This window comes from Chanodichthys erythropterus, chromosome 22 (assembly GCF_024489055.1).
Source record: "Chanodichthys erythropterus isolate Z2021 chromosome 22, ASM2448905v1, whole genome shotgun sequence".
Classification (NCBI taxonomy): domain Eukaryota; kingdom Metazoa; phylum Chordata; class Actinopteri; order Cypriniformes; family Xenocyprididae; genus Chanodichthys; species Chanodichthys erythropterus.
In genome coordinates, this window is record NC_090242.1 from 36,430,568 (window position 1) to 36,457,281 (window position 26,714).

General features: G+C 35.6%; 2 protein-coding genes across 3 annotated transcripts in view; both read right to left on the minus strand.

The window, feature by feature from the left end:
• Positions 1–617: 617 nt before the first annotated feature.
• On the minus strand, positions 618–20,127 carry LOC137013016 (uncharacterized bromodomain-containing protein 10-like). Of its 2 annotated transcripts, none has more exons than XM_067376577.1 (10): positions 19,822–20,127; positions 18,142–18,804; positions 13,436–13,636; positions 10,217–10,974; positions 8,498–9,070; positions 8,309–8,385; positions 6,838–6,930; positions 6,464–6,579; positions 5,834–6,018; positions 618–4,245 (listed from the first exon to the last, which is right to left on the minus strand). In XM_067376577.1, the coding sequence occupies exons 2-10, from the start codon at positions 18,690–18,692 to the stop codon at positions 1,082–1,084; spliced, it is 5,718 nt and encodes a 1,905-aa protein (XP_067232678.1). In that variant the 5' UTR covers positions 18,693–18,804; positions 19,822–20,127; the 3' UTR covers positions 618–1,081. The 2 variants fall into 2 exon arrangements, with proteins under 2 accessions (XP_067232678.1, XP_067232677.1); XM_067376576.1 differs by having other exon boundaries at positions 8,309–8,388.
• Positions 20,128–21,602: 1,475 nt separating this feature from the next.
• Positions 21,603–26,714, minus strand: part of LOC137012996 (E3 ubiquitin-protein ligase UHRF2-like) — a 54,634-nt gene continuing 49,522 nt past the window's right edge. The window contains exon 16 of the mRNA XM_067376548.1: positions 21,603–23,000. Coding sequence (XP_067232649.1) covers positions 22,854–23,000 — 147 coding nt within the window. The 3' untranslated portion in view covers positions 21,603–22,853. The remainder of the gene's footprint in view (positions 23,001–26,714) is intronic.

Below are 26,714 nucleotides of genomic sequence, written 5' to 3' on the forward strand. Positions count from 1 at the left end.
ATATAACAATTAGTTCAAACTTTTTGAGCATTTATGGTTAAAACTTATATTAGATATGATATGACCCTCTAGATATGACCCTTATTCCTCGTCTGGGATTGTGTAGGACATTTTGAAGCTGCACTGAAACTGACGTTTTGACCATATAGTGGACTTCAATGGAGTCCATATGAAGAAAAATCCTGTAATGTTTCATCAAAGACCTTCATTTATTTTCCACTGAAGAAAGAAAGACATGAACATCTTGGATGACATGGAGGAGAGTAAATTATCAGGACATTTTAATTTGAAAGTGAGCTAATCCATTAATGCAGGCTTTCCAAACTGGGGTTCATGAAGGAACTGCAGGGGGTTTGAGAGCTGAAGAAAAGCTAATTAACTAAATCATAAAAAAAATATTTGATGAATAAAAACACTTGCTGAATATATACAGTGAACATGCAAGTGGGCTGTTGAATTATTGAGATATTAGCTTACAATCTCCAGGGGGCTTCAAGAAAATTTAGTTCAAATAGATTCATAAGATAAAAAAAAAGTCTGGGAATCTCTGATCTAATATGTTTAACAAACTCAAAAGACAGACGCAGTATAGTTACTTCAGTCATAAATATGCCAAGTTTATTGTCATGTATATAGAGGAAACACAAAACCAAACAGTTATCAGATAATGTCTGATACCTATGCCTGAATGTACTACTTTGCCAGACATACTCTTAAATAGACCGAAGACTGTTCTACAGAACAATATTAATCATTTAATGGAAAATGCTACAAAAACATTCAAACCTTTGCATACAAATGGAGTAGAAAAGAGTCAGCCAAACAAATACTGTTATGTACATTACTGGCCAGTTGGAATCTCCAAATTTCTCTTTTATTTACAACTCTAAGGACCAATTTCACCTCAATATGTATGGTAAAAGAGCAAAATGCACAAAATATTAATTCAGTTTAGCCTCCAACATTTGGAGAAATGGAACCGAAGGAAGCCCGCACAATCCAACTTGTTCTCAACAAAGCCCAAAACAATGAACAGTGGATCATCCTCTATAATCACAATGGAAAACAACAGATTAGGTCTTCAGTGATTAGGTCTCTCCAGGGTATCTGGTTTTCTCAGAGGATCATTTGTGTTTAAAGTAGGTACAGTAACACTACTTGAGGAGGAACCAACCACTTGGGCGGCCATTGGCTTTGCCAACACTTGTATGCTTGAGGCTTGAACTATATTTAAAATAGCCCCATCTGGGCTCAACAGCAGTTTACTAGGGCTGGGAATTGTGTTTTGTCCTTGTAGTGGCTGGGGTAAAATAGCAGGCTTTCCGATTGTCCCAGGTTGCACAGCTCTGATGGGTGGACAAGGGGTCATTATAACTGTGTTCATAGACGGAGGAACACTTGCAATAGGAGTGGCTGGACTTGCGTTGGTTGGACCACCGATTGGTGGAACCATTGCAACTGGAAGTTTCTGCATCCGTGATATCGTGCTGCTCATGGGTGGAACGGTTACCATTGGTGTATGCCGTGCAACTGCGGTTTTCATTGGGGGCACGGCCGGGACCACTTGGTTTAGGGATGGTCTTCCTTGCAAGAGCATCGGAGAACTTGTGCTTAGTAAACCCCCTTGAGGAGCAGAGGTTTCTTTGGGACAGCCGGCCATACCGTGTGATGGTGTAACTGAGACGTCGGAGGTTTGAAAGATCGGAAGTCTCACAATATCAGATGATACACCAGGACAAAAAGCTGAGAGAGTAGTGGAACCAGACACATTCAGTGGAGTTCTTGTGCCTAGTTGTTGATGGACTCGATCAGAAGGTGAGGGTAGCCTGACTGGTGTTACCAATCTCATACCCTGCACAACTGAAGGAACGGTCTGAGGAGTTGAACTGTTTGGACCTCGCAATCCTCCAGGACAAGAGTTGATGAGCAGAACATGGCTCCCAGGTCCAAGGCCTTGAGAAGGTACAACAAATCTGGTGTTGTTGATCAGGAGCTGAGTTCCAGGTGCAAGTGGGGCAGTGGTGTTGATCACAATTTTTTCCTGGACACTCTTGGCAGTAGAGGTCGGAGGACGAAGCCCAGAGGTCATGACCACTGGAGGAGTTGAAGCGTAGCTCAATGCAAGAGGACTGGAGACTCCAGAAGAGGTTGTTTTAATCAGAGAGCGTGAAGTGCAAAAGGATGTGATTATTGGTGTCTTGTTAGTGGTCACATTAACTGGTAACGTAGTGTTTTTGGTTATTAGGCCTCCTGAATAAGAGGAAGATATTGTCGAGCTGCCTGTCGTTAACTCTGGTTTACAGTGAAGAGCTTTTAACATTGAAATCGATGAAGGTACTTCCGGTTTTACAACTGACAAAAGTGCGGAAGAAGCCATGTGGCCGGTGCCTAGCGTTGAAAATGTGAGCGTTTTGCCATCAAGAGTCCCAGGAACTTTCAGAGAGCTTCCTGTATTCCCTGACGGACTTCTGCTTGCAACCAAACAGCTTTTTTGGCCAATCTGCAGCCCACTTGAAGTTGACATCGCAGGTACTCTGGAGACAATCACAGAGGCTTCTGTTGCTGATGGCATATTCTTGTTTGTACTGAGTATTCTTGACATTAACCCTGGGACACCGATGCTCTGGATGTTACCAGAAGAAGTGCAGGATAAAGTTGTCCCCAACTTGGGAACGACCGTCATCGCTGGTGTACTAGTAGAAGAAATGTTGACCTCTGAAGCAGATGCCTCTTTTGGAATGGTAAGTGCTGAGTTGCTTATGAACATGACCCGTGATCCTGGTAAACTACAGGTTGCAGAAGTAGTAGTGGTGACCTTTGTTGTTGGCGAAGGGATATTTGGTGAAGGCGAGACAAGGAAAACCTTTTGGAAAGCAGATTGCTCTGGAGTTCTGCTTCCTGGTAGAGGCCTCTTTTGTGGGGGTTTCTGCTGAAAGCCTTGGATGTCTTTTGCAGTTATAAGGACGCTTTCACTGTCTTTGCTTGTGGCCAGGAGTGCGGATTTGCCAGGGATTGGCGTTTTGGCTGAAGTGCCATCATTGCTAGTTTGATTCAGGGTTGAAGATGCGACAGTTCCTGCCACAAAAGTAGATGAGCTGACCGGAACGACATCCGTGACTCTAGGTAAAGATTTAGCAGCGAGGGTGGCCGAAACACCTTGTGTAGTGGATGTGGAAGACTTTGACACCAGGAAGGCTTGCAGTTGCGGCGAGATGGTAAAAACCGGGCTAGCTGGCAAAGCACCCGTTCCACTCTCTGACGTCTGCACCTTGACCACCCCTGTGTTTCCTCCTCTCGTAGTGACAAGGATGGACTGCGAGTCTCTAATGCACACTGTCCTGAGCTCCTGTTTAGCATCAGGTTTGGTCGGACTGGCTGATTTGTTCACGACCACCTTTGGCTCAGTAGTCTTTTTAGGTGCAGCAGAACCTCCAGCAACGCTCCTTAAATTGGGTGTAACTACAGCAGATGGTGTTCTGGCAGTGCTGGTGTCTTTCAATGGTGCCACCTGCTGGACAGGAACCTTGTTTTCCGGTATGGTGAAGCCTGAAGCATTGGACAAGTAGGTTGTGGTCTTAGGGAGAGATGCAGAGGTCTTGGCTGCCTTATTCTCAGCACTTTGAATCAGTAGATTTGAAGGCAGTATAACAACTTGTTGCATTACATTCCCCCCTGATTTCTGATCTGATATTGGTTGCGCTGAAAACTTTACACAAGTGCTTCCTTTCCTGAGAAGCCCCACGCCGCCTGCCGTCTTGTACACCACCTGTTCAGTGCTTTCAGTTGTGGATGCTGTAGTTGGTGTTTCTGTTGAGACAGGTTCAGTTGGTGGACGGGTAGTTGATAATCGGACAGGCGGCAGAGTAACAGAAGTCTTATTATGATCCCGCAGAATCTGAGCCATCACTGCAGCCTTAGGATGACTTATTAAGGTCACTTTGTTTCCAACACTCTTGGCCAGAAGTGCCTGGATGGGTTTGCAAGAACCCTGAAAGCTACTCAAAGGCTCAGGCAACGCTGATGCTTGTGGGATCACTGTTGCTTGTTCCCTGGATACAACTTCCTTAAATTCAGAGGTCAAAGAGCTCTCTTGGTCTATTTTTCCTCTTTTGCATGGACTCAGTTCATCACTGATTGCACCGCTTTGGCGGCGTTTTGAACTGCGTGTGAAGGGTCCAGACTCTGACGAATGCATGACAATCTCAGGTCTGTCAACTAGGCATCTTGACTCTTCTAGCTGATTCTCTGCAAAAAGAAAGGGCATTCATGCATCAGTCTAAACAAATATCACATCTATACTGCCTTCCAAAAGTTTGGAAACACCCTAGAAAAGTGGGGTTTTGGACAATATTGGCATGAATCCTTTTTAATTTGTGATAATTTTGCACTGATAAGGGACAACACAAACTATGAAAACCTATTTTATTACATAAACAGTATATACATTAATTTTCGATTCCTCAAAATATCCACCAATAGCAGCTATCTGACCTAAACTGGGTTCTAATTGGTTCATTGTATTCTAAACTTAATTGGCAATCAATTGTTGAAGCTATTAAGGTGTGCTGACCCAAAAATCTTTTACAAACCTGGGCCAAGTTTAAACCAGTAACCAGCATCACAGCTGGCAAAGGGGCATGACCGACTTTGACATGCATATATTGCCATTATTATGTAATCAAAAAGAAAATTATTATTGCTGGTCTTCACTGATAATGTGAAGTTACTTTAATGTATTTGCACCAAAAAATAAGGATTTATCCGCACTTTGCCAGGGGTGTTTCCAAACATTTGGAGAGCAGTGTATACAACAAAACAACAGTGTGAAATATAGGGATGCCCTCGACTAAACATTTTTCTAGTCGGGTAGTAGTTTATTTAAGCGATTAGTCGATTGATCGCACATATAAATCATAATAATAAGCATTTAATTGCCTATATATAATACTATTTCGCGCTCAAGCGCACATAAAGCTTGCCACAGTGCAGAAGTAATAATTATGAATGCGACATGAAAAAACAGCAAGGAGACTGTCTTAACTTTTTAATAATTTATTGATAATGTTTTCTGTGTTTTCGACTGCAGAGATTAAGATTAAGATCTCCGCAGTAGTGGATGCACTATATGCACTTTTCATACTGATTACATAATCTGAGAATAGTTGTTTTCCACTTGGATTGGATGACAATAGCTTGACATTTTAAGCTTTCTATAGATATATTTCTCATACGAGTTTCGGCTCATTTTTGTGACAAACTCCAGTCCGCAGAGACTTTTGTTTGTTTTCTTAATTTTACAAAATGCACGTACACAAATACAAATAGACAGTTTCGAATGATGTATTACTCTTATCTGTATGACCAAAAATTACAAAGTATTTTAAGCTGTTTCCGCTGTATGCAAGTGATCGCGCCGGCGCCTTTATGTCCTGCGCGCTATACTTCAGCTTCCAGACTCTGCACAAACACTTGGATAAGCGCCTAATAGTGCACATATAACTGACAGACTAATAAAGTTTTTGGTCAACTAAACCTTTTCTAGTCAACTAATGATTAGTCGCATATTAGGGGGCGGCTCTAGTATAATGGAAAACTGAAGAAGTGAGAGTGCTGCTCCAACACCTAAAGAAACACTTCCTTGTAATAAATCAGGGCACTTTCTCTCACCACTTTCAAGATTAGTTTCATATTGTTTGGTTAGTTTTGCATAAGCAAATATATCAGTCCTTTAGGGCTTGTATTGTTTTTTTAATTCTGTCTTTGCATTTTGCATTGCATTCTGCTACACAAAGTCTATGCAATTTTTAAAATTAAACTCTTTTAAATGGCTCACCTGTTGCCTCAGAAGTTCTGTCCATTTTGACTTCACCATCTTCCAGTTCCCTTGCCGTCTCTGCGGACAACGACCCATCTTTGCACACAACTTCCCCAGTATCCGCTGTATCCATCTGCTCCCTGATAAAGTTGTCATATTCAGGGTGTTTTTTGAAATCGTCACACTCCTTTTTCAAGCGTGCTCTGTTGAGGCAAGGACAGGGATGAATTCACAAAGCTCTGTTACCAAGAAAACATCGCCTCAAGGTAGAAAAAGAAAGGAAAACGTGCAGTGAGGTGTATCAGTTGCTGCGCATTACAACGGAAAGCTCTTTCTTGGATGCAATTCAAAATCACCTCCCAGATCACTTGAGACAACCTTTCTTTGATCAAAAACAAGACTGAAATGCAGAAGTCTGAAAAACCACAATGTCAAGATTCACACGGTAGCAGTGGCTCAGAGAAAAGGGGAAAAATACGATTGCACAGATTCAAGATTTCCCATCTATAGTAAGCATAAACATGTGGGTCCAGATTGCGGTTTCACGGTCAAATTTCACTTTCAAACTTTCACTTTTTAAACAATGAATCATATTTACTGCAGATAGAAAAGGACAAAAACTCTGCAAATAAGTATGTTTGTGTTTACCTGTTCCTCTGGAAGGCCTTGACTAGTTTGGGTTCCCATGGTAACAGCTCCTTTAGCAGCCTTATTAGTGTGATGTGTAACTCTTTCACAGCAGCTCTTTTGTGTGGCCGTCGTCCCTGAAATAAGGCACAAAAACACACATCGCCCTGTGTTTATAAGTCAAACTAACTCTGTTGCTATATTAAACATTGGATTTGGGTTACAAGTTAGTCCACATGGAAATTCTTTTTATTTCACATTAAAATGCAATTTTGCTTTGATAAAATAATATCCACACAGTTCAGGATATACATTAAACGTATTGAAAATGACTAATCAAACCAAAGGTGTGTGTGAGTGTGTATGAGTGTGTGTGTGTTCCCTCTCTTACTAACAGATCTCTTTTTGCCGCCGTCGTCCAGTTGATCAAGTTGATCTTCTGTTTTACTGATCAGGACTCTGAGATCATCCAGACTGGAGCAGATCAACTACAGGATGCAAATAAGATGATGAATAGGAATGAGCAATGAGAGATGGGATAGAAAACACTATTATACACTGCCTTTCAAAAGTTTGGGGTCTGTCAGATTTTTTTAATAGGGCTGGGTAAAAAAAAATACAGATTTCTCGACTTTAATCGATTCTCATTTTTATGAACCGATATCCCAAGAAAAGATTGGTCTAGTCTGTTTTCAGTTGAAGAATGAGCAGAATTTCGCAATAATCTGTTACTTTTGATATGAAGCAAAGTCTCAGATTTCAAATGACGTCCATCTTATTATGAGATTCAAAAAATAAATGCCGTTTTGCCGCTGTTTAATGTGGCGTGACAGATCGCTTTAGCGCCTCAGTTAAAGAGAAGCATGTGATCATCCTCTCCTCCGCTTTAATACCAGTTACAGCGCGAAATTGGAGTAGAAATATAATTATGTAATTCTAAACTTTATTTATAATAAAAACATTGAGTGTAATGTAAGTGTTTGTATATAAATAAGTTAATTTAACCTTCAATATTATTATAGTAGCACCAGCTGACTCTCATGTGTAGTTTACAGCATTAGTTGAGAGATTTTTTCCTCTAGAAAATTATAAAAAAAAAATCAATATCGAATCGAAATCGTAATCAAAAGCATGTGAATAGTAATCGAATCATATTGTGAAAATTGTGTCAATACCCAGCCCTATTTTTAATGTTTTTGAAAGAGTCTCTTCTGATCATCAAGGCTGCATTTATTTGATCAAATATATAATAATATTTAAATATTATTGCAAAGTAAATCAGCTGAATTTTCAGCATCATTACTCCAGTCTTCAGTGTCACATGATCCTTCAGAAATCATTCTGATATGATGATTTGCTGCTCAAGAAACATTTATGATTATCATCAATGTTGAAAACAGTCATAAGTTTGTGGAAACTGTGATATAATTGTATTTTTCAGGAAAGAAAGTTCAGCATTTATTTACAACAGAATATTTTGTAACATTATAAATGTCTTTACTGTCAATTTAATGCGTCCTTGATGAATAAAAGTATTAATTTCGTTTAAAAAAAAAAAAAATCCAAATGTTTGAATGATAATTGTATGTGTGCGTGTTTAAATGCATCATTTAGACATTGTAATAAATTCTACCAAATCCTAAACAGATAATCTGCCGCCCTCTAGTGGACAGAGTTGAATGTGTGAAAACATAAAATGACTCCAAGATCACTTTTTACGTTTATCATGGAGACTCGGAGTAAAGCAAGAACAGTTTTAAAGACTGATTCTTTTATGGGTTACACTTTATTTTGGTCATTTAGCAGACGTCTTTATCCGTTAGAGCGAAATAATTTGCAGTGTAGGTAATGAACACGTCAGCTGACCTGAAATGAGGGTCCTGCCGGAAGCAGAGCAGATCCTGCTGGTCTCCTCACCGACATCTTCCCATCAAACCTGTTTCCTGCTGAGGGAGAAACACAACATGACCTACATTAACAACACAAACTATTGCTTTAAATGTGGTTATAAAGGTTCATGTTGACTGTAATCATAGACTAGTGTTTATCATTCACCCAGCCTGCGTCGTTTCCTCTTGTCTTTCCTCTTCATGGCTGTGGCGGCTCTCTGCAGGCTGCTTTTGGCCGTTCGCTTCTTCAAGCTCAGTTTGCTCGTCCTGGTTTTCTTCATGCCAAGCTTTCGCTCTTTCTTCTTCTTCTTCTGGGCGTCGTCTCGGCGCAGGCGGGCGATTCCCGGCCGGATGGGTTCAGTCCAGAGACGTGGCGACTCCTGCGACGCTCCACAGCAGTCCGCACAGGGACTTTGGTCCTCACTGGTCATGTGATTCACATCTCTTTTAGGACTTCTGTGAGTGTTCAGAGCAGGTGAAACACCCTTATAGCAGCTCTCTCCCACTCTGAAGCACGGCTCGCAGTCTGACTCATCCTCTTCCTCTTCTTTTAACCGCCCTTCCTCTGTGAACTTCCCTCGCATGCTTCCAGAGTCCAGAGAATCTTCTCTGCACCACGAGAGGACGCTGGAGGAACACTTCTGATCCGGATCCTCCCGGTCGGCGAGCGAATCTTCCTTCAGGATCCATGTGTTCAGATCCATCCTGCTGGAGCTCTCGTCCTCCTCCTTCATGCCATCTACAGACAGACGCCGATCATTCTCAGGCTCCAATAAGTGATGCATCAATAAAATAAAATATGTATTATGTGTACTTCATTTATTGTTATTGCTTTTATTTTTATTATTTTATTAATACATAAATTATTCAAAAATTTATTTTATTCATAACTAATTTATTGTTATTGATTTTAATTATTTTATTAATACTTTCAAGTATCATATAATTTTATTTTTAATTATTTTATTTATAATTTAAATAAATAAAATAAATATTTTTTAAAAAGAAGTATAAACGAAAGAAATAGTAAAAAAAAATCAATAATAAAGCATATATAAAAAATTAAAAGCAACAATAAATGAATTAAATAATTAAACGATAATAAATGATAATGAGAAGTATCAACAAAATACAAAATTAATTATATTTTAATTATGTATTTTATTTATAATTCACTTAGTGATTTTGATTTTATTTAATTATTTATTTTATTTATACTTCACTTATTGTCATTGCTTTTATTTTTATTTTATTGATACTTCACGTATTTTTCATTTTAGTTTTAATTATTTATTTTATTAATAATTCAATATTGTAATAAAGTGTAAATAAAATTAATATTTTTAAAGTGCAAATAAAGTAAATATTTAAAATTAAAATCAGTAATACATAATGCAGTATAAAAAATTATTAATAAAAATAAAAATCAATAATAAAGTCAACTATAATAAATTCAATATAAATACAATAAATAATTAAAAATAAAAGTAAAGTAGGAATAAATAAATAAATAAATAATAGATAATGTATTAAAATAAATAATTAAATAAAAAATCAATCATAATAAAAAATTAAGTGTTAATAAATAATTAAAAATAAAATCAGTGACAATAAATGAAATGTAAATTAAATAAAAATGTAAAAAATGAATAAATAAAATGAAAAAAATAGAATTAATAATAATAAATAAAGTGATAATAAATAACTAAAAATAAACTCGGTGATAATAAATGACGTGAACATTTAAAAAAAAAAATTATAAATAAAATGAATAATAAATTAGGTGTAAATTAAAAATGAATAATAAAAAATGAAGTTCAGATAAATAATTTAAAATAAATCAATCAATCAATCAATCAATCAATCAAATCACACTAAAACTCACATGTTTCCACCTTGACCTCTGACCCCTCCGGTTCCTCCTCAGATCTCTGGACGTGGAACAGCGGAAGAGGAAACTCCATCGCGACGCACGGACTCTGGCAGTAGATCCTCAAGTCGGCGCCGCAGAAGTGCGGAAAGTGTATGTATGCGTTCTCCTGTCCGTCGTAGCCCAGGATGGACTCGCGGCACTCGTGGATGGGCTGCCCGAGGACCGCGTCCTGCACGTCCTTCTGTGTCTCGTACACGTGATCGCACAGTCCCTTGAGGAGCCACACGCGCTGGTTGAACGGCAGCAGGTGGAAGGGCTTCTCCTCCAGCGGACTCGCCTCTCCGAGCGTCCAGAAGAACTGATGGCACAGTCCCAGGAGTTCGGCACGCGCCGTCTGGTCTTCCGCCCTCCCGACGGCCCGGTACCAGCCCTGAACCCTCCGCCGCAGCTCCGCCTCCCACTTCCTGTAGGGCAGCGGCGGGCGGCGGTGGACGTTAGTTCTCTTGTGCGGGTGGCAGAGGAGAGACGTCATGACCTTAGCCAGGAAAGAACTACAGCGCGGCATCAGCAAGCAGCGCTCCAGCTCGTAGAAGACGATCTCCGGGAGGTTCAGCGCCGCCTGCGCCAGACACAGGAAGTGGCCGATGGCGGGAAGCTCCCACATGGTCCGGACCGGCCACGGTTCCGCCAGAGCGAGCAAGGAGCTCTCCCACTCCTCCAGCTCCTTCACTGACGCCTCTTCTGCCTCTTTACGCTCCAGCTCCCGCTGCCTAGATGTCAAAGGTCACAGGTTAAACATGCAAACGTAAGAGATTTCAGAGTTCTGTGCTGCAGAAACACAAAATACACTCAGAAACTCAAAGATCTTCACTGCAAACGGACGAAATAAAAGTGTGCTTTAACTTGAAGAAATGATGACAGAAATATAATACCAAATATATTGTTGTATTTTGAGGAACATTTACAGTACAGTCCAAAAGTTTGGAACCACTAAGATTTTTAATGTTTTTAAAAGAAGTTTCGTCTGCTCACCAAGGCTACATTTATTTAATTAAAAATACAGTAAAAACAGTAATATAGTGAAATATTATTACAATTTAAAATAACTGTGTACTATTTAAATATATTTGACAAAGTAATTTATTCCTGTGATGCAAAGCTGAATTTTCAGCATCATTACTCCAGTCTTCAGTGTCACATGATCCTTCAGAAATCATTCTGATCTGCTGCTCAAGAAACATTTAATGTGTACAATTGTACAAAATATTTGTGTACAATATTTTTTTCAGGATTATTTGATGAATAGAAAGTTCAAAAGAACAGTGTTTATCCGAAATCTAATCTTTTGTAACATTATAAATGTCTTTACTGCCACTTTTGATTGATTTAATGCATCCTTGCTGAATAAAAGTATTCATTTCTTTAATTTCTTTTCAAAAAAATAAAAATAAAAATTCTTACTGACCCCAAACTTTTGAACGGTAGTGTATAATGCTACAGAAGCTTTGTATTTCAGATAAATGCTGTACTTTTGAACTTTCTATTCATCAAGGAATCCTGAAAAAAAAGTACACAACTGTTTTCAACATTGAAAATAATCATAAATGTTTCTTGAGCAGCAGATCAGCATATTAGAATGATTTCTGAAGGATCATGTGACACTGAAGACTGGAGTAACGATGCTGAAAATTCAGCTTTGATCACAGGAATAAATTACTTTGTCAAATATATTCAAATAGTACACAGTTATTTTAAATTGTAATAATATTTCACAATATTACTGTTTTTTACTGTATTTTTAATTAAATAAATGTAGCCTTGGTGAGCAGACGAAACCTCTTTTAAAAACATTAAAAATCTTAGTGGTTCCAAACTTTTGGACTGTACTGTATATATACTATTGCATAGTTAATGTAAAAATAATAATAATAATATTGATTTATAATATTTACTATAACATTATTTTAAGGAATATCACACAAACATATTTTTTCATCTTTTCTACTTTTTTTTCCCTTTAAAGAAAATTAATGTAATGATTTATTGTAAAGGAATTGTTATATTTTTATTACAATTTCTGAAAATTGGGTTTTATGAATTGATTTAATTAATAATGTTTTTAATGATAAAAGTGTTAAAAAAATGCAGAGAAATTATAGCAGGGTTACAAAAATAAAAGGAAAAATATTAATTTAGTTGATTAGACATGCTTTTTGATTATTAAAATTTAATTAAATTATCAATGAAAAAAAATTTAAATGGAAAACAGAATTTTGGAAAAATTAAAATATATATTTCATAGGGCCTTGTTATTGTATAGAATCCAGAAAAAAAATTAAAATGGAAAACAGAAAAAATAAAGTGGAATTGGGGGAAATGTTGTTTTTATATGTATATATATATACAGCTATGGAAAAAATTAAGAGACCACTTAACATTGATTTCTGAACTTGGAGTGGTCTCTTAATTTTTTCCATAGCTGTATGTATATGTATATATATATATATATATATATATATATATATATATATATATATATATATATATATATATATATATATATATATATATATAAATAAATTTTTTTTTGTTTGTTTGTTTGTTTTTTTGTTTTTGTTATTGTTAACATTATAATAAAATATTGCACTATTGAAGTTTATTAATTCAGTTTATTAGACAAGCTTTTGATAACAAATTTAGATTTTGAGTAACAAATTATTTAAACCGTTACAACGTAATCCAGAATAGATTGAAATGGAAAACATAGAATTTGAGAAAAAATAAAGCAACATTTTGGTTAAAATTATATATATATATATATATATATATATATATATATATATATATATATATATATATATATATATATATATATATATATATATATATCATAGGGCCTTGTTTTTGTTAACATTATAATAAAATATTACACTGTTGAAATTTTATTAATTCAGTTTATTAGACAATATTTTTGATCAATTATTTAGATTTGCATTAACAATATTATTTCAATGTAATCCAGAAAAAATTAAAAGGAAAATTTTAGAAAAAATAAAGCAAAATTTGAAAGAAAAATAAACATTTTATAGTGCTCTGTTATTGTTAAACTTTCAATAAAATATTACAGTTGAACTATATTAATTCAGCTGATTAGACATGCTTTCTGATGATTAAAACTCAATTAAATCATAAAACAGAATCCTGAAAGAGTAGAAGTGTTTTCAGCTTCACCTCTTCTCGTCTTTGGCTCGCTGCAGCTCCTCCAGTCTCAGCGCCTGCACCATGATGGACTCGCTGCCGCCCACTGTAATGGTCGCCAGGTTTCGTGGCACCAATCGCCGCCTGGACGACGTGCCGACCGGCGCTTTCTCATCCTCAGTGCCGAAACGACCTCTGGAGGTCACGGCTAGGGTGGTTTTCTCCCTCAGCGTCCTGATGTGGGAAAGAAATCAAGAGTGAATCTCAAAGATTATGTCCAGAACAGTCTGAACAGATTCATAAAATGAGTCTCATCTGAACAGGATAAGAGAGAGACAATCTTGTGTTCTACACAATTCATTTTTGAATGACTAGAAATATTAGTAATATTGCATAATTATTGTAGTACTTGGTCAGATGACATGCACATGCTCTACTTCCATGTTTTCATTTTGATGGTTTTTGCTCGTCTGAGCGATTCTTTGCCAATGTAAATCCTGTCAACTGGATTTATCAAACATCAGGAAACACTTAACATGTATTTTACTGTATCATATTGTACTGCTGTTTCATGTATACTGTATTGTTTTATTCAACATCACATGCTACAAACATTACGACATTCAGCAGAACATGTTTGCATGAAGCACAAGTAGAGCCAATTTCACTTAATAAATTGTTCATAATACATTAACTTATGCAAGAATGGATTCATTAAAAAGCAAAAAATTATGAACGGCACATTATCTCCAACAGGTACAGGATCAAAATAAAACACATGAAGACAGAAAAATCAGCAGATTATTAAACTATTCCCTTTATTTCAATCAATAAACAAATATCTCCATTGATTGAAACACTGTTATTTTATTTTGCAAATAAAGGGAATAGTTTAACAGAAAAGATTAACTATTTACACTGAAATTAATTCAGGATGCAACAATGTACATAAGAATATAACAGTTTCTGACATATTTACATTAGAAATTCTAAAGTAAATGTGTCAAAAATTATTACATTCTTACTAAATTGTTACTTAATTCTTACTTGTTACATTCTTAATTCATTCCTACTTAAATTCTAATGTAAATAGTCATTGTTACACTGTTATGTAAATTCTAGGGGTGTGACGAGATCTCGCGATACTAAACTGTGACGAGATTTCTTGTCGAGGCGAAAAGTAGTCTCGTGATATTGCCATGACAGAGTGTTAGGATGATTAGGAAAGAATATGCCGTCGCTACGTTTACATTACGCCTCCACTGTCGTTTTGCCTTGTATTTAAATAAAAAACATTTAATTCATGATCGCGAAAGTGAAAGTAAACGTGAGTGCGCATTCGAACATGATTTCAATACCCCGCATTTTGAAAGCGGCTCCCTGATGAATGCAAATATTTCCCAATATGAAAGCTATTTTAGGCTGGGCAGTGTAGTTGTAACCATCTCTTAGCTCTGTATCAAAGAAAAATTTGGTCTTATTTGCACTTTGAATATTGAGAGAGTGTGATTATGGTTGCACTTATTGTAAAGTGTTACCTTAAAAATGAATAACAGTTTTCTCTTAATATTATTAAGCACAAACAGTAAGGTTTCATTTGTTAACATTAGTTAATGCACTGTGAACTATCATGAACTAACAATGAATGACAATTTTTATTAACATAAACAAAGATTAATAAATACCGTAGCAAATACATTGCTCATTGTTAGTTGATGTTGGTTAATGCATTAATGTTAATAAATTACCATTTTTATTTATACTGTTTTTATTTCTATGATCAGTTTGTGGAAAGGAGTTCAGTTAGGAGGTCAAAAGTTGTAGAAGCTCATAAATCATGTACGGTAAGATCTGAAGAGACTGAAATCATACAGAAGAGAAGTCAGTCAGTTGAGTTTGTGTCAAAACCTTTTACAGTGTTTGAGTATTGTTGTCTTTTACTGCATATGATAATTCATACTCAGAAAGTAGAACTGAAATGACATTCATTACAAGATGATTAGTTAAAACATTTCAAATACACCTGTAGAATATTTTTTTCTAGTCATGTATTTCGCCATTGAGGATTTCTTAAAAATAGTGTGTAAAAATCTTATCTCGTCTCATCTCGTGAGATACCCGTCTTGTCACACCTGTAGTAAATTCTAATATAAATGTCAGTATTCTTATGTAAAAATTCTGAAGTAAATGCAGCAGAAATTACAAACTTTTTATGTAAATTCTATTGTAAATGTCAGAAATTGTTACATTCTTATGTAGAAACCTTATAATGTGTCAGAAATTGTTACATTCTTACAAAGAAATCCTAAAGTAAACGTGTCAGAAATTGTTACATTATGTAGAAATTCTAAAGCAAATGCGTCATAAACGTACATTTTTATGAAGAAATTCTGTCAATGTGTCAGAAATTGTTATTCTTAAGTAGAAATCCTAAAGTAAACGTGTCAGAAATTGTTACATTGTTATGTAGAAATTCTTAAGTAAATGCGTCGGAAATTGTTACACTTTTATGTAGAAATTCTATGTAAATGTGTCAGAAATTGTTACATTTTTATGAAGAAATTCTATGTAAATGTGTCAGAAATTGTTACATTTTTATGAAGAAATTCTATGTAAATGTGTCAGAAATTTTTACACTATTATGTAGAAATTGTAAAGTAAATGCGTCAGAAATTGTTACTTATGTAGAAATTGTAAAGTAAATGCGTCAGAAATTGTTACTTATGTAGAAATTGTAAAGTAAATGTGTCAGAAATTGTTACACTATTATGTAGAAATTCTATGTAAATGTGTCAGAAATTGCTACATTATGTAGAAATTCTAAAGTAAATGCGTCATAAACGTACATTTTTATGAAGAAATTCTGTCAATGTGTCAGAAATTGTTATTCTTAAGTGGAAATCCTAAAGTAAATGTGTCAGAAATTGTTACATTGTTATGTAGAAATTCTAAAGTAAATGCGTCATAAACGTACATTTTTATGAAGAAATTCTGTCAATGTGTCAGAAATTGTTATTCTTAAGTGGAAATCCTAAAGTAAATGTGTCAGAAATTGTTACATTGTTATGTAGAAATTCTAAAGTAAATGCGTCAGAAATTGTTACACTATTATGTAGAAATTCTATGTAAATGTGTCAGAAATTGTTACATTTTTATGAAGAAATTCTATGTAAATGTGTCAGAAATTGTTACACTATTATGTAGAAATTGTAAAGTAAATGCGTCAGAAATTGTTACACTATTATGTAGAAATTCTATGTAAATGTGTCAGAAATTGTTACACTATTATGTAGAAATTGTAAAGTAAATGCGTCAGAAATTGTTACTTATGTAGAAATTGTAAAGTAAATGCGTCAGAAATTGTTACTTATGTAGAAATTGTAAAGTAAATGCGTCAGACATTGTTACACTATTATGTAGAAATTGTAAAGTAAATGCGTCAGAAATTGTTACACTATTATGTAGAAATTCTATGCAAATGTGTCAGAAATTGTTACATTCTTAAGTAGAAATCCTAAAGTAAACGTTTCAGAAATTGTTACATTGTTATGTAGAAATTTTAAAGTAAATGAATCAGAAATTGTTACATTATGTAGAAATTAGGGCTGTCAAATGATTAATCGCGATTAATCACATACAAAATAAAAGTTTGAGTTTGTATAATATATGTGTGAGTAATGTGTGTAATTAATATGTATATATAAATACACACAAATTAATGTATATATTTAAGAGAAATATGTTATGTACAAAAAATGTATTTATATATATATATATATAATATAAATTATATACAAATATAAATAAATACATATGCTTGTAAATATTTCTCAAATATATAAATGGATGTGTTTGTATTTATATATACATAATAATTATACACAGTAGACCCACATATATTAGGCAAACTCAAACTTTTATTTTGTATGCGATTAATCGTGATTAATCGTTTGACAGCCCTAGTAGAAATCCTAAAGTAAACGTGTCAGAAATTGTTACACTATTATGTAGAAATCCTAAAGTAAATGCGTCAGAAATTGTTACATTGTTATGTAGAAATTCTAAAGTAAACGTGTCAGAAATTGTTACATTGTTATGTAGAAATCCTAAAGTAAATGCGTCAGAAATTGTTACATTGTTATGTAGAAATTCTAAAGTAAACGTGTCAGAAATTGTTACATTGTTATGTAGAAATCCTAAAGTAAATGCGTCAGAAATTGTTACACTATTATGTAGAAATCCTAAAGTAAATGCGTCAGAAATTGTTACATTGTTATGTAGAAATCCTAAAGTAAATGCGTCAGAAATTGTTACATTGTTATGTAGAAATCCTAAAGTAAACGTGTCAGAAATTGTTACACTATTATGTAGAAATCCTAAAGTAAATGCGTCAGAAATTGTTACATTGTTATGTATAAATTCTAAAGTAAATGCGGCAGAAATTGTTACACTATTATGTCGAAATTTTAAAATGCGTCAAAAATTGTTACATTTTATGTAGAAATTCTAAAGTAAATGCATCAGAAATGGTCACATTCTTACGTAGAAATTCTAATGTAAATGTGTCAGAAATTGTTACGTTATTATGTACATTGTTGCATCCAGAATTAATTTCAATGTACATTGTTAATCCATTTTGGCTAAACTGATTCTAAGAATGCAGCAGTGAACACAACTTAAACGTAATTAGTTCTTCTTGTGTCACATGAATGAATCTCAACACTGACATGATTTATTACCTGGACAACAGAGTCAACTTTTGTTCCAGAATAATCTCCAGTTTCTGGGCCTGTTTGGAGATCCAGTGATCGACTCCGTGAAAGCGATAACAGTTCTCTAACATCAGTCTGAAATCGGCGACAAACGCAGTGATGGATTCATACTGGCGATTTACAAATTTATCATGCATCTTTCTGAAGCACACCTCAGCATCAGGGGTCTGCGATCCGGGCCCGATGGGATGCCAGAACGGGGCCGTTATGGACTTATGCTTCTCTGAAAGAAAGCTTTGAAATATTCTGTAGGCCTGCTGGATCTCGGGTGCGAGACCGTCTCCGTCGTCCGCCGACCTGCTGTCGTCCTCCGAGATCACCGTGACCCTGTCGGGATCATCACAGTGTGACGTGAGATTCTCAAGCCCCGATTGGTCAGACGAACCGTTGCACTGTAGCGCCGACCCCTCCAGACACCCGGGCTTCAGCGCGCAGGAGGTCAAGGTCAAGCGGTGGTTCAGGTTCATGTCCTGGGCGGCGTGTGACTCGCTCTCGCTCGTGTCCGAATGAAGCTTCATTCTCCTGCCGTGATGCCGAGGGCCTCGCTCACCTGCACAGGTGCCTCCAGCATCATCTGTCAATCAATGTCAATCTGTCATCACATGAAGCCATTGCTGTTCCTGATGGAGACTGTTTGAAGAAAGACATTAAACCATTAAAACAGAATCCAAAATATTAATGTTATAAATACTAAATTGAAATTTGATTAATTCAGTTGATTAGACATGCTTTAGATGATTCAAAAATAATTAATAATTAATATAATTAATAAAAGAAAATAAAAAAATATTCATAATATTGAAAATATAGAATTTGGGGAAAATAAAAAGGAATTTCGGAAATAAAAAAATAATAATTTTAACAAAATATTAAATAGCTTAAGTTGTAATAATTTAGTTGATTAAACATACTTTTTGATGATTAAAAATAATTAATAATTAATATAATTAATAAAGGAAAATAAAAAATATTTATGATATTGAAAATATAGAATTTGGGGAAATAAAAAGGAATTTGGGAAATAAAAAAATAAATAAAAATAATTTTAACAAAATATTAAATTGCTTAAGTTGTAATAATTCAGTTGATTAAACATGCTTTTTGATGATTAAAAATTAATTTATAATTAATATAATTAATAAAAGAAAAAAATATTTATAATATTGAAAATATAAAATTTGGGGAAAATAAAAAGGAATTTGGAGAAAAAAAAAAAAAAACATTCCATATCGCCTTATAAAATGTAAAAAAAAAAAATAAAAAAATAAAAAAATAATATTAAATCGTTTAAGTTTTATTAATTCAGGTGATTAAACATGATTTTTGATTGTAAAAACTTCTTAATTATGTAAATAATCCGATTTCGGAAAAAATAAGATTGATTGACAGACTGTTTAAAGAAAAGCGAAACCATTTAATTACACTTCCAGTTTAAATAAGGATTTTATGTAAGTGCTGCATAATAATCATAATCGCATAAATAATAATAATAATTCAAACTGAAGAAAGTCCTTATGCATTTCCATGAATTTCTACAAATCAACAAATCCCCTGAAACTCATTTAAAGTGCATCAAGCAGCTCTAAATTGTGTTCACCTTCCATTCCAGTCATCATATTAATGTTTTATGAGTTTTTACAGCATTACCGGAGCGCTGTCCTGTACTGTCGAGTGAAACATTAAACCGCCCGCAGTAGGCCGCAGCGCCAGCGGCCTCGATTTCACTCTCACACCCGGGAGGGCTCGCCTGAGCCGCGCAGCCGCCGCTCTTTCTCCCGCGGACCGCTGAAGCTCATAGTTCCAGTGTGGCGCGATCTGTCATGAAAATGACGTTGAAACCCGAAACGCGGCTGTTTTTCGCTGTCACGAGGGAAAATCTGTCAGATTTTCGAGAAACGGGCAGCAGTGAAGCGCATGTGTGGAGAATGACATGAAAGAGTGAATCACAGAGCGCTGTTTACATGTGAGCGCGCGCGCGCGTCTGTGTGTGTGCAGAAAAATAAACAAAACTTTATACATGTTAAAGTGCCATAGGAATACCAATGATTTAATGCAATGGAAAATGAAAAGAATCAAATATAATTATTTTCGTTTGCTCAAGGCTGGAAACTTGATCCTGTGAATATTCCAGAATATTCCAGTATTATTATTATTTGACATAAAACACTACATTCTGTCCTACTCTCCCCTCAAGACATTATAATGTTAGAGAAAATCAATTATATTTTCTCTATAAAGCTTTCAGAGTAAAATTCCTCCACAACACAGGTGTTTTCATGTGTTATTGATGATGAAGGTTCAGATTCCAGAAAATCAAATTAGAGCAGGAAAAACAGGAATCTTCGGGAGAGTCTCACTAAAACCAGGACCAGGTTATTAAAAAAAAATATATATATTGTTATAAATATTCAATTGAAATTGTATTAATTCAGTTGATTAGACATGCTTTTAGATTATTAAAATATACTTAAATAATTAATAGAAGAAAATCCAGAAAATACAAATACTGAAAATATAGAATTTGGGAAAAATAAAAAAGGAATTTGGGGAAGAAAAAATAAAACAGATTTCATGTGGCCCTGTTAATTCCATTTCATATTTCACCCTCAAATGGAAAGAAATATTTTATTTTGACATATTTTGTTATTTATTTCAGATATAATGATGTCTGATTTTTTATTTATATAAAATGTATATATTATATAATATATATATTATAATTTTGGGGTGAATTATTTTTTTAATGGCAAACAAACTGCATTGAAATAGGCTGCAGGAAAGGAAAACGATACAAACAGGTAATTAGAAGACAAAAAAATAAATAAATCAATAAGACATAAGAGAATGATATTTTTCTTACTTTTGTTCATGAGTTTAAGAGATTTTACAGTATGAGAAATCACAGAAAGACTTCACATCTGGACAAAATTGACGTATTCTTTCTGCTGGAAAAATAAAGTAATATATCTTTAAGATTTTATACAAAGAGATAACTTGACGTCATCAAACAGCATGCGATGTTCTCAGTCAACACTAGATGTCTCCAGTGTTCAAGACGCACTACATACTACATAGTGCACTGAATGTATGGCTTCTGCTTCAGTGACAGTCACGTGACCCCCGTTATAATTTCAAAAATGAACTTATTTAGAATCTACTTTTGTGTAAAACTGAAATGAAATTGTGGTATTTATTTTTCCTAGTATGGCAGTCAATGGGGGCCGAGATCTGCTTAGTTACAAACATTCTTCCAAATATCTTCTCTTTGTGTTCAGCAGAACAAAGACATTCATACAGGTTTGAACAACTTGAGGGTGAGTAAATGATGACAGAAGTTTCATTTTTTGGGTAAACTATCACTTTAAGAACTCCAAATGACGTGATTCTTCTCTGTGTGAAACTTTCCATTACTTGCAGAACTGAAAGACGAATCACACACTGATTCTGGAATCAAAATATTTAATAAGTACATAACAAGTATTATACCATGTATAAAATTTGGAATCACAATTCGAAGCGATGTCTCTGCTGGGACCGCAGGTCAAAGTTGCCACACTGAAAGAGCGAACGGTGAGAGTCGAACAGTAACGCAGTGACAGTCGGAAAATAAACGCGGCATCAGAATCTTCAGTAATAAGTGCAAGAAAACATAAAACACCACAGTAAAGCTGAAGCAGAGCAGAAGAGCGAGAGAAAACAGCCAAGATCACAGACGAGAGGAAACCAAAGAGACCGTATATTCTGTGTTTGTATAATCTTTAAACATTTTACATTTGCATTTCCTGAAAAACAAAAGCATAAATCTTTTGAGAAAAAGGACGTCACCACAAACAGAGGACAAACAGGCCAAGCAACGAACAACAAACGGTGAACATGAACGGCCCCGTCCGTCAGATTTCAACATTCGGCTGCACGTTTACAGATCTGGAGCGATTCGGACACACTTCATTAGACGAGCGAATAAAAAGATTCTGTCGTTCAGTTGTGTTCTCATGACACCCATCAACAACATCCGGCTCATAATTCACTACAAAATTCATTTAAAATGAAAATGAAGCCTGTTTTAAAGGCCATTAGGATATTCTGAATATTTTCATGAAATTTTACCCCCATTAATATAATGCCAAAAAAACATTAAATTGTATTTATATATTTAAAATATTAAACGTACATATATAAAAATGATACATATTAAAACATTTACACATTGCACTGCCACTAATGCTTGATTTAATAACTAAAATCTGTTTTACAGTAATCTAATGAGAAATAAAAACATATGGACACATTAATAAGAATTTGGGATGAAATGTGTTTGTGCGTTACAATATTTTTTTGTGCATAATATTTTTTGGGGGGGTGAAATATGAGGCGACGTGTTTCTGACAGGATTCACGAGGAGCGTTTGCTTCTTACACGACATTAGATTTACTGATTCAGTCGTTTCTGGTTGATCTGAACTCTTGATTCGCAGTCGTTCCAGATGTGTGATGATGTTCCTGATGACTTTCTTCGGCAGGGCCGGGATGGAGACATGATCGAGTCCCAGCATCCGTTGGGTTTGCGGTCATGTGACACAAATGTCAGGCTGGTGCTGATGGGAGATTGTGTTTGTGTGTGTGTGTGTGTGAGACGCTTGTGCAGAGAGCAGATCTTTGTCCGTATGTACTGGATCAGACTCATCGTCCTTTGCTGTAACCGGGGAAAAACTGATCCAGGAGCAGCTGGAGGGTTTTGTTGAGGGTCATGGCGTAGTCTTTGCCCAGGTCATGGCGGCAGGCGGGGCAGGTGAAGACCTCTGCGCGAAACGACCTCTGCAGACATGTCTGGAGAACACCAACACAACACCGTTACTAACACTTCAACATATAACAAAGTCTCAGCTTTCAAATTCAGTTTTATCACTAAATTCAGTCAATTAATGTGTTTTTGTGTCTCTATAATGTGTGGTGACAGATCACTGTTGAGCCTCAGTTGAACGACAGATGTTATGATCGTACAGTGATGATCAACAGATGTTATGATCGTACATTGATGATCGACAGATGTTATGATCATACAGTGATGACGGCAGATGTTATGATGGTACAGTGATGATTGCAGATGTTATGATCGTACAGTGATGACTGCAGATGTTATGATCGTACAGTGATGACTGCAGATGTTATGATCGTACATTGATGATCGACAGATGTCATGATCATACAGTAATGATTGACAGATATTATGATGATACAGTGACCGACAGATATTATGTTCATACAGTGATGACTGCAGATGTCATGATCGTACATTGATGATCGACAGATGTCATGATCGTACAGTGATGACTGCAGATGTCATGATCATACAGTAATGATTGACAGATGTTATGATGATACGGTGACCGACAGATGTTATGTTCGTACAGTGATGATTGCAGATGTTATGACATTATGGTCGTACAGTGATGATTGCAGATGTTATGACATTATGGTCGTACAGTGATGATTGCAGATGTTATGAGGTAATGATCATACAGTGATGACTGCAGATGTTTTGATCATTCAATGATGATTGACAGATGTTATGATGATACGGTGACCGAGAGATGTTATGATGTTATGGTTGTACAGTGATGATTGCAGATGTCATGATCATACAGTGATGACTGCAGATGTCATGATCATACAGTGATGACTGCAGATGTCATGATCATACAGTGATGACGGCAGATGTCATCGTACAGTGATGACGGCAGATGTCATCGTACAGTGATGACTGCAGATGTTATGATCGTACAGTGATGACTGCAGATGTTATGATGGTACAGTGATGATTGCAGATGTTATGATCGTACAGTGATGACTGCAGATGTTATGATGGTACAGTGATGATTGCAGATGTTATGATGTTATGATCGTACAGTGATGACTGCAGATGTTATGATGGTACAGTGATGATTGTTGATATGATGTTATGATTGTACAGTGATGACTGCAGATGTTATGATGGTACAGTGATGATTGTTGATATGATGTTATGATCGTACAGTGATGACTGCAGATGTTATGATGGTACAGTGATGATTGCAGATGTTATGATCGTACAGTGATGACTGCAGATGTTATGATGGTACAGTGATGATTGTTGATATGATGTTATGATCGTACAGTGATGACTGCAGATGTTATGATGGTACAGTGATGATTGCTGATATGATGTTATGATTGTACAGTGATGACTGCAGATGTTATGATGGTACAGTGATGATTGCAGATGTTATGATGTTATGATCGTACAGTGATGACTGCAGATGTTATGATGGTACAGTGATGATTGTTGATATGATGTTATGATCGTACAGTGATGACTGCAGATGTTATGATGGTACAGTGATGATTGCTGATATGATGTTATGATTGTACAGTGATGACTGCAGATGTTATGATGGTACAGTGATGATTGCAGATGTTATGATCGTACAGTGATGACGGCAGATGTTATGATTGTACAGTGATGACTGCAGATGTTATGATTGTACAGTGATGACTGCAGATGTTATGATCGTACAGTGATGACTGCAGATGTTATGATGGTACAGTGATGATTGCAGATGTTATGATGTTATGATGGAACAGTGATGACTGCAGATGTTATGGTGGTACAGTGATGATTGCTGATATGATGTTATGATTGTACAGTGATGACTGCAGATCTTATGATCGTACAGTGATGACAGCAGATGTTATGATCGTACAGTGATGACTGCAGATGTTATGATGGTACAGTGATGATTGCTGATATGATGTTATGATTGTACAGTGATGACTGCAGATGTTATGATGGTACAGTGATGATTGCTGATGTTATGATTGTACAGTGATGACAGCAGATGTTATGATCGTACATTGATGACTGCAGATGTTATGATGGTACAGTGATGATTGCTGATATGATGTTATGATTGTACAGTGATGACTGCAGATGTTATGATGGTACAGTGATGATTGCTGATGTTATGATTGTACAGTGATGACAGCAGATGTTATGATCGTACATTGATGACTGCAAATGTTATGATGGTACAGTGATGATTGCTGATATGATGTTATGATTGTACAGTGATGACTGCAGATGTTATGATGGTACAGTGATGATTAGTGATGTTATGATCGTACAGTGATGATTGACAGATGTCATGATCGTACAATGATGATTGACAGATGTTATGATGGTACAGTGATGATTGCAGATGTTATGATCGTACAGTGATAACGGCAGATGTTATGATCGTACAGTGATGACTGCAGATGTTATGATGGTACAGTGATGATTGCAGATGTTATGATGTTATGATCGTACAGTGATGACTGCAGATGTTATGATGGTACAGTGATGATTGCAGATGTTATGATGGTACAGTGATGATTGCAGATGTTATGATCGTACAGTGATAACGGCAGATGTTATGATCATACAGTGATGACTGCAGATGTTATGATGGTACAGTGATGATTGCAGATGTTATGATGTTATGATCGTACAGTGATGATTGCAGATGTTATGATGGTACAGTGATGATTGCAGATGTTATGATGGTACAGTGATGATTGCAGATGTTATGATGTTATGATCGTACAGTGATGATTGCTGATGTTATGATTGTACAGTGATGATTGACAGATGTCATGATCGTACAGTGATGACTGCAGATGTTATGATGGTACAGTGATGATTGCTGATGTTATGATGATATGATCGTACAGTGATGATTGACAGATGTCATGATCGTACAGTGATGATCGACAGATATTATGATCGTACAGTGATGATCGACAGATGTCATGATCGTACAGTGATGATTGACAGTTGTTATGATGCGGTGACCGACAGATGTTATGTTCGTACAGTGATGACTGCAAATGTTATGATGGTACAGTGATTATTGCAGATGTTATGATTGTACAGTGATGACCGCAATTGTTATGATGGTACAGTGATGATTGCAGATGTTATGATCGTACAGTGATGATTGCAGATGTTATTATAGTACAGTGGTGATTGCAGATGTTATGATCGTACGGTGATGATTGCAGATGTTAAGATCGTACAGTGATGACTGCAAATGTTATGATGGTACAGTGATGATTGCAGATGTTATGATTGTACAGTGATGATTGCAGATGTTATTATAGTACAGTGGTGATTGCAGATGTTATGATCGTACGGTGATGATTGCAGATGTTATGATCGTACAGTGATGACTGTAGATTTTATGATGGTACAGTGATGATTGCAGATGTTATGATTGTACAGTGATGATTGCAGATGCTATTATAGTACAGTGGTGATTGCAGATGTTATGATCGTACGGTGATGATTGCAGATGTTATGATCGTACAGTGATGACTGCAGATGTTATGATGGTACAGTGATGACTGCAGATGTTATGATGGTACAGTGATTGCAGATATTATGATCGTACAGTGATGACTGCAGATATTATGATCGTACAGTGATGATTGCAGATGTTATGATCGTACAGTGATAACGGCAGA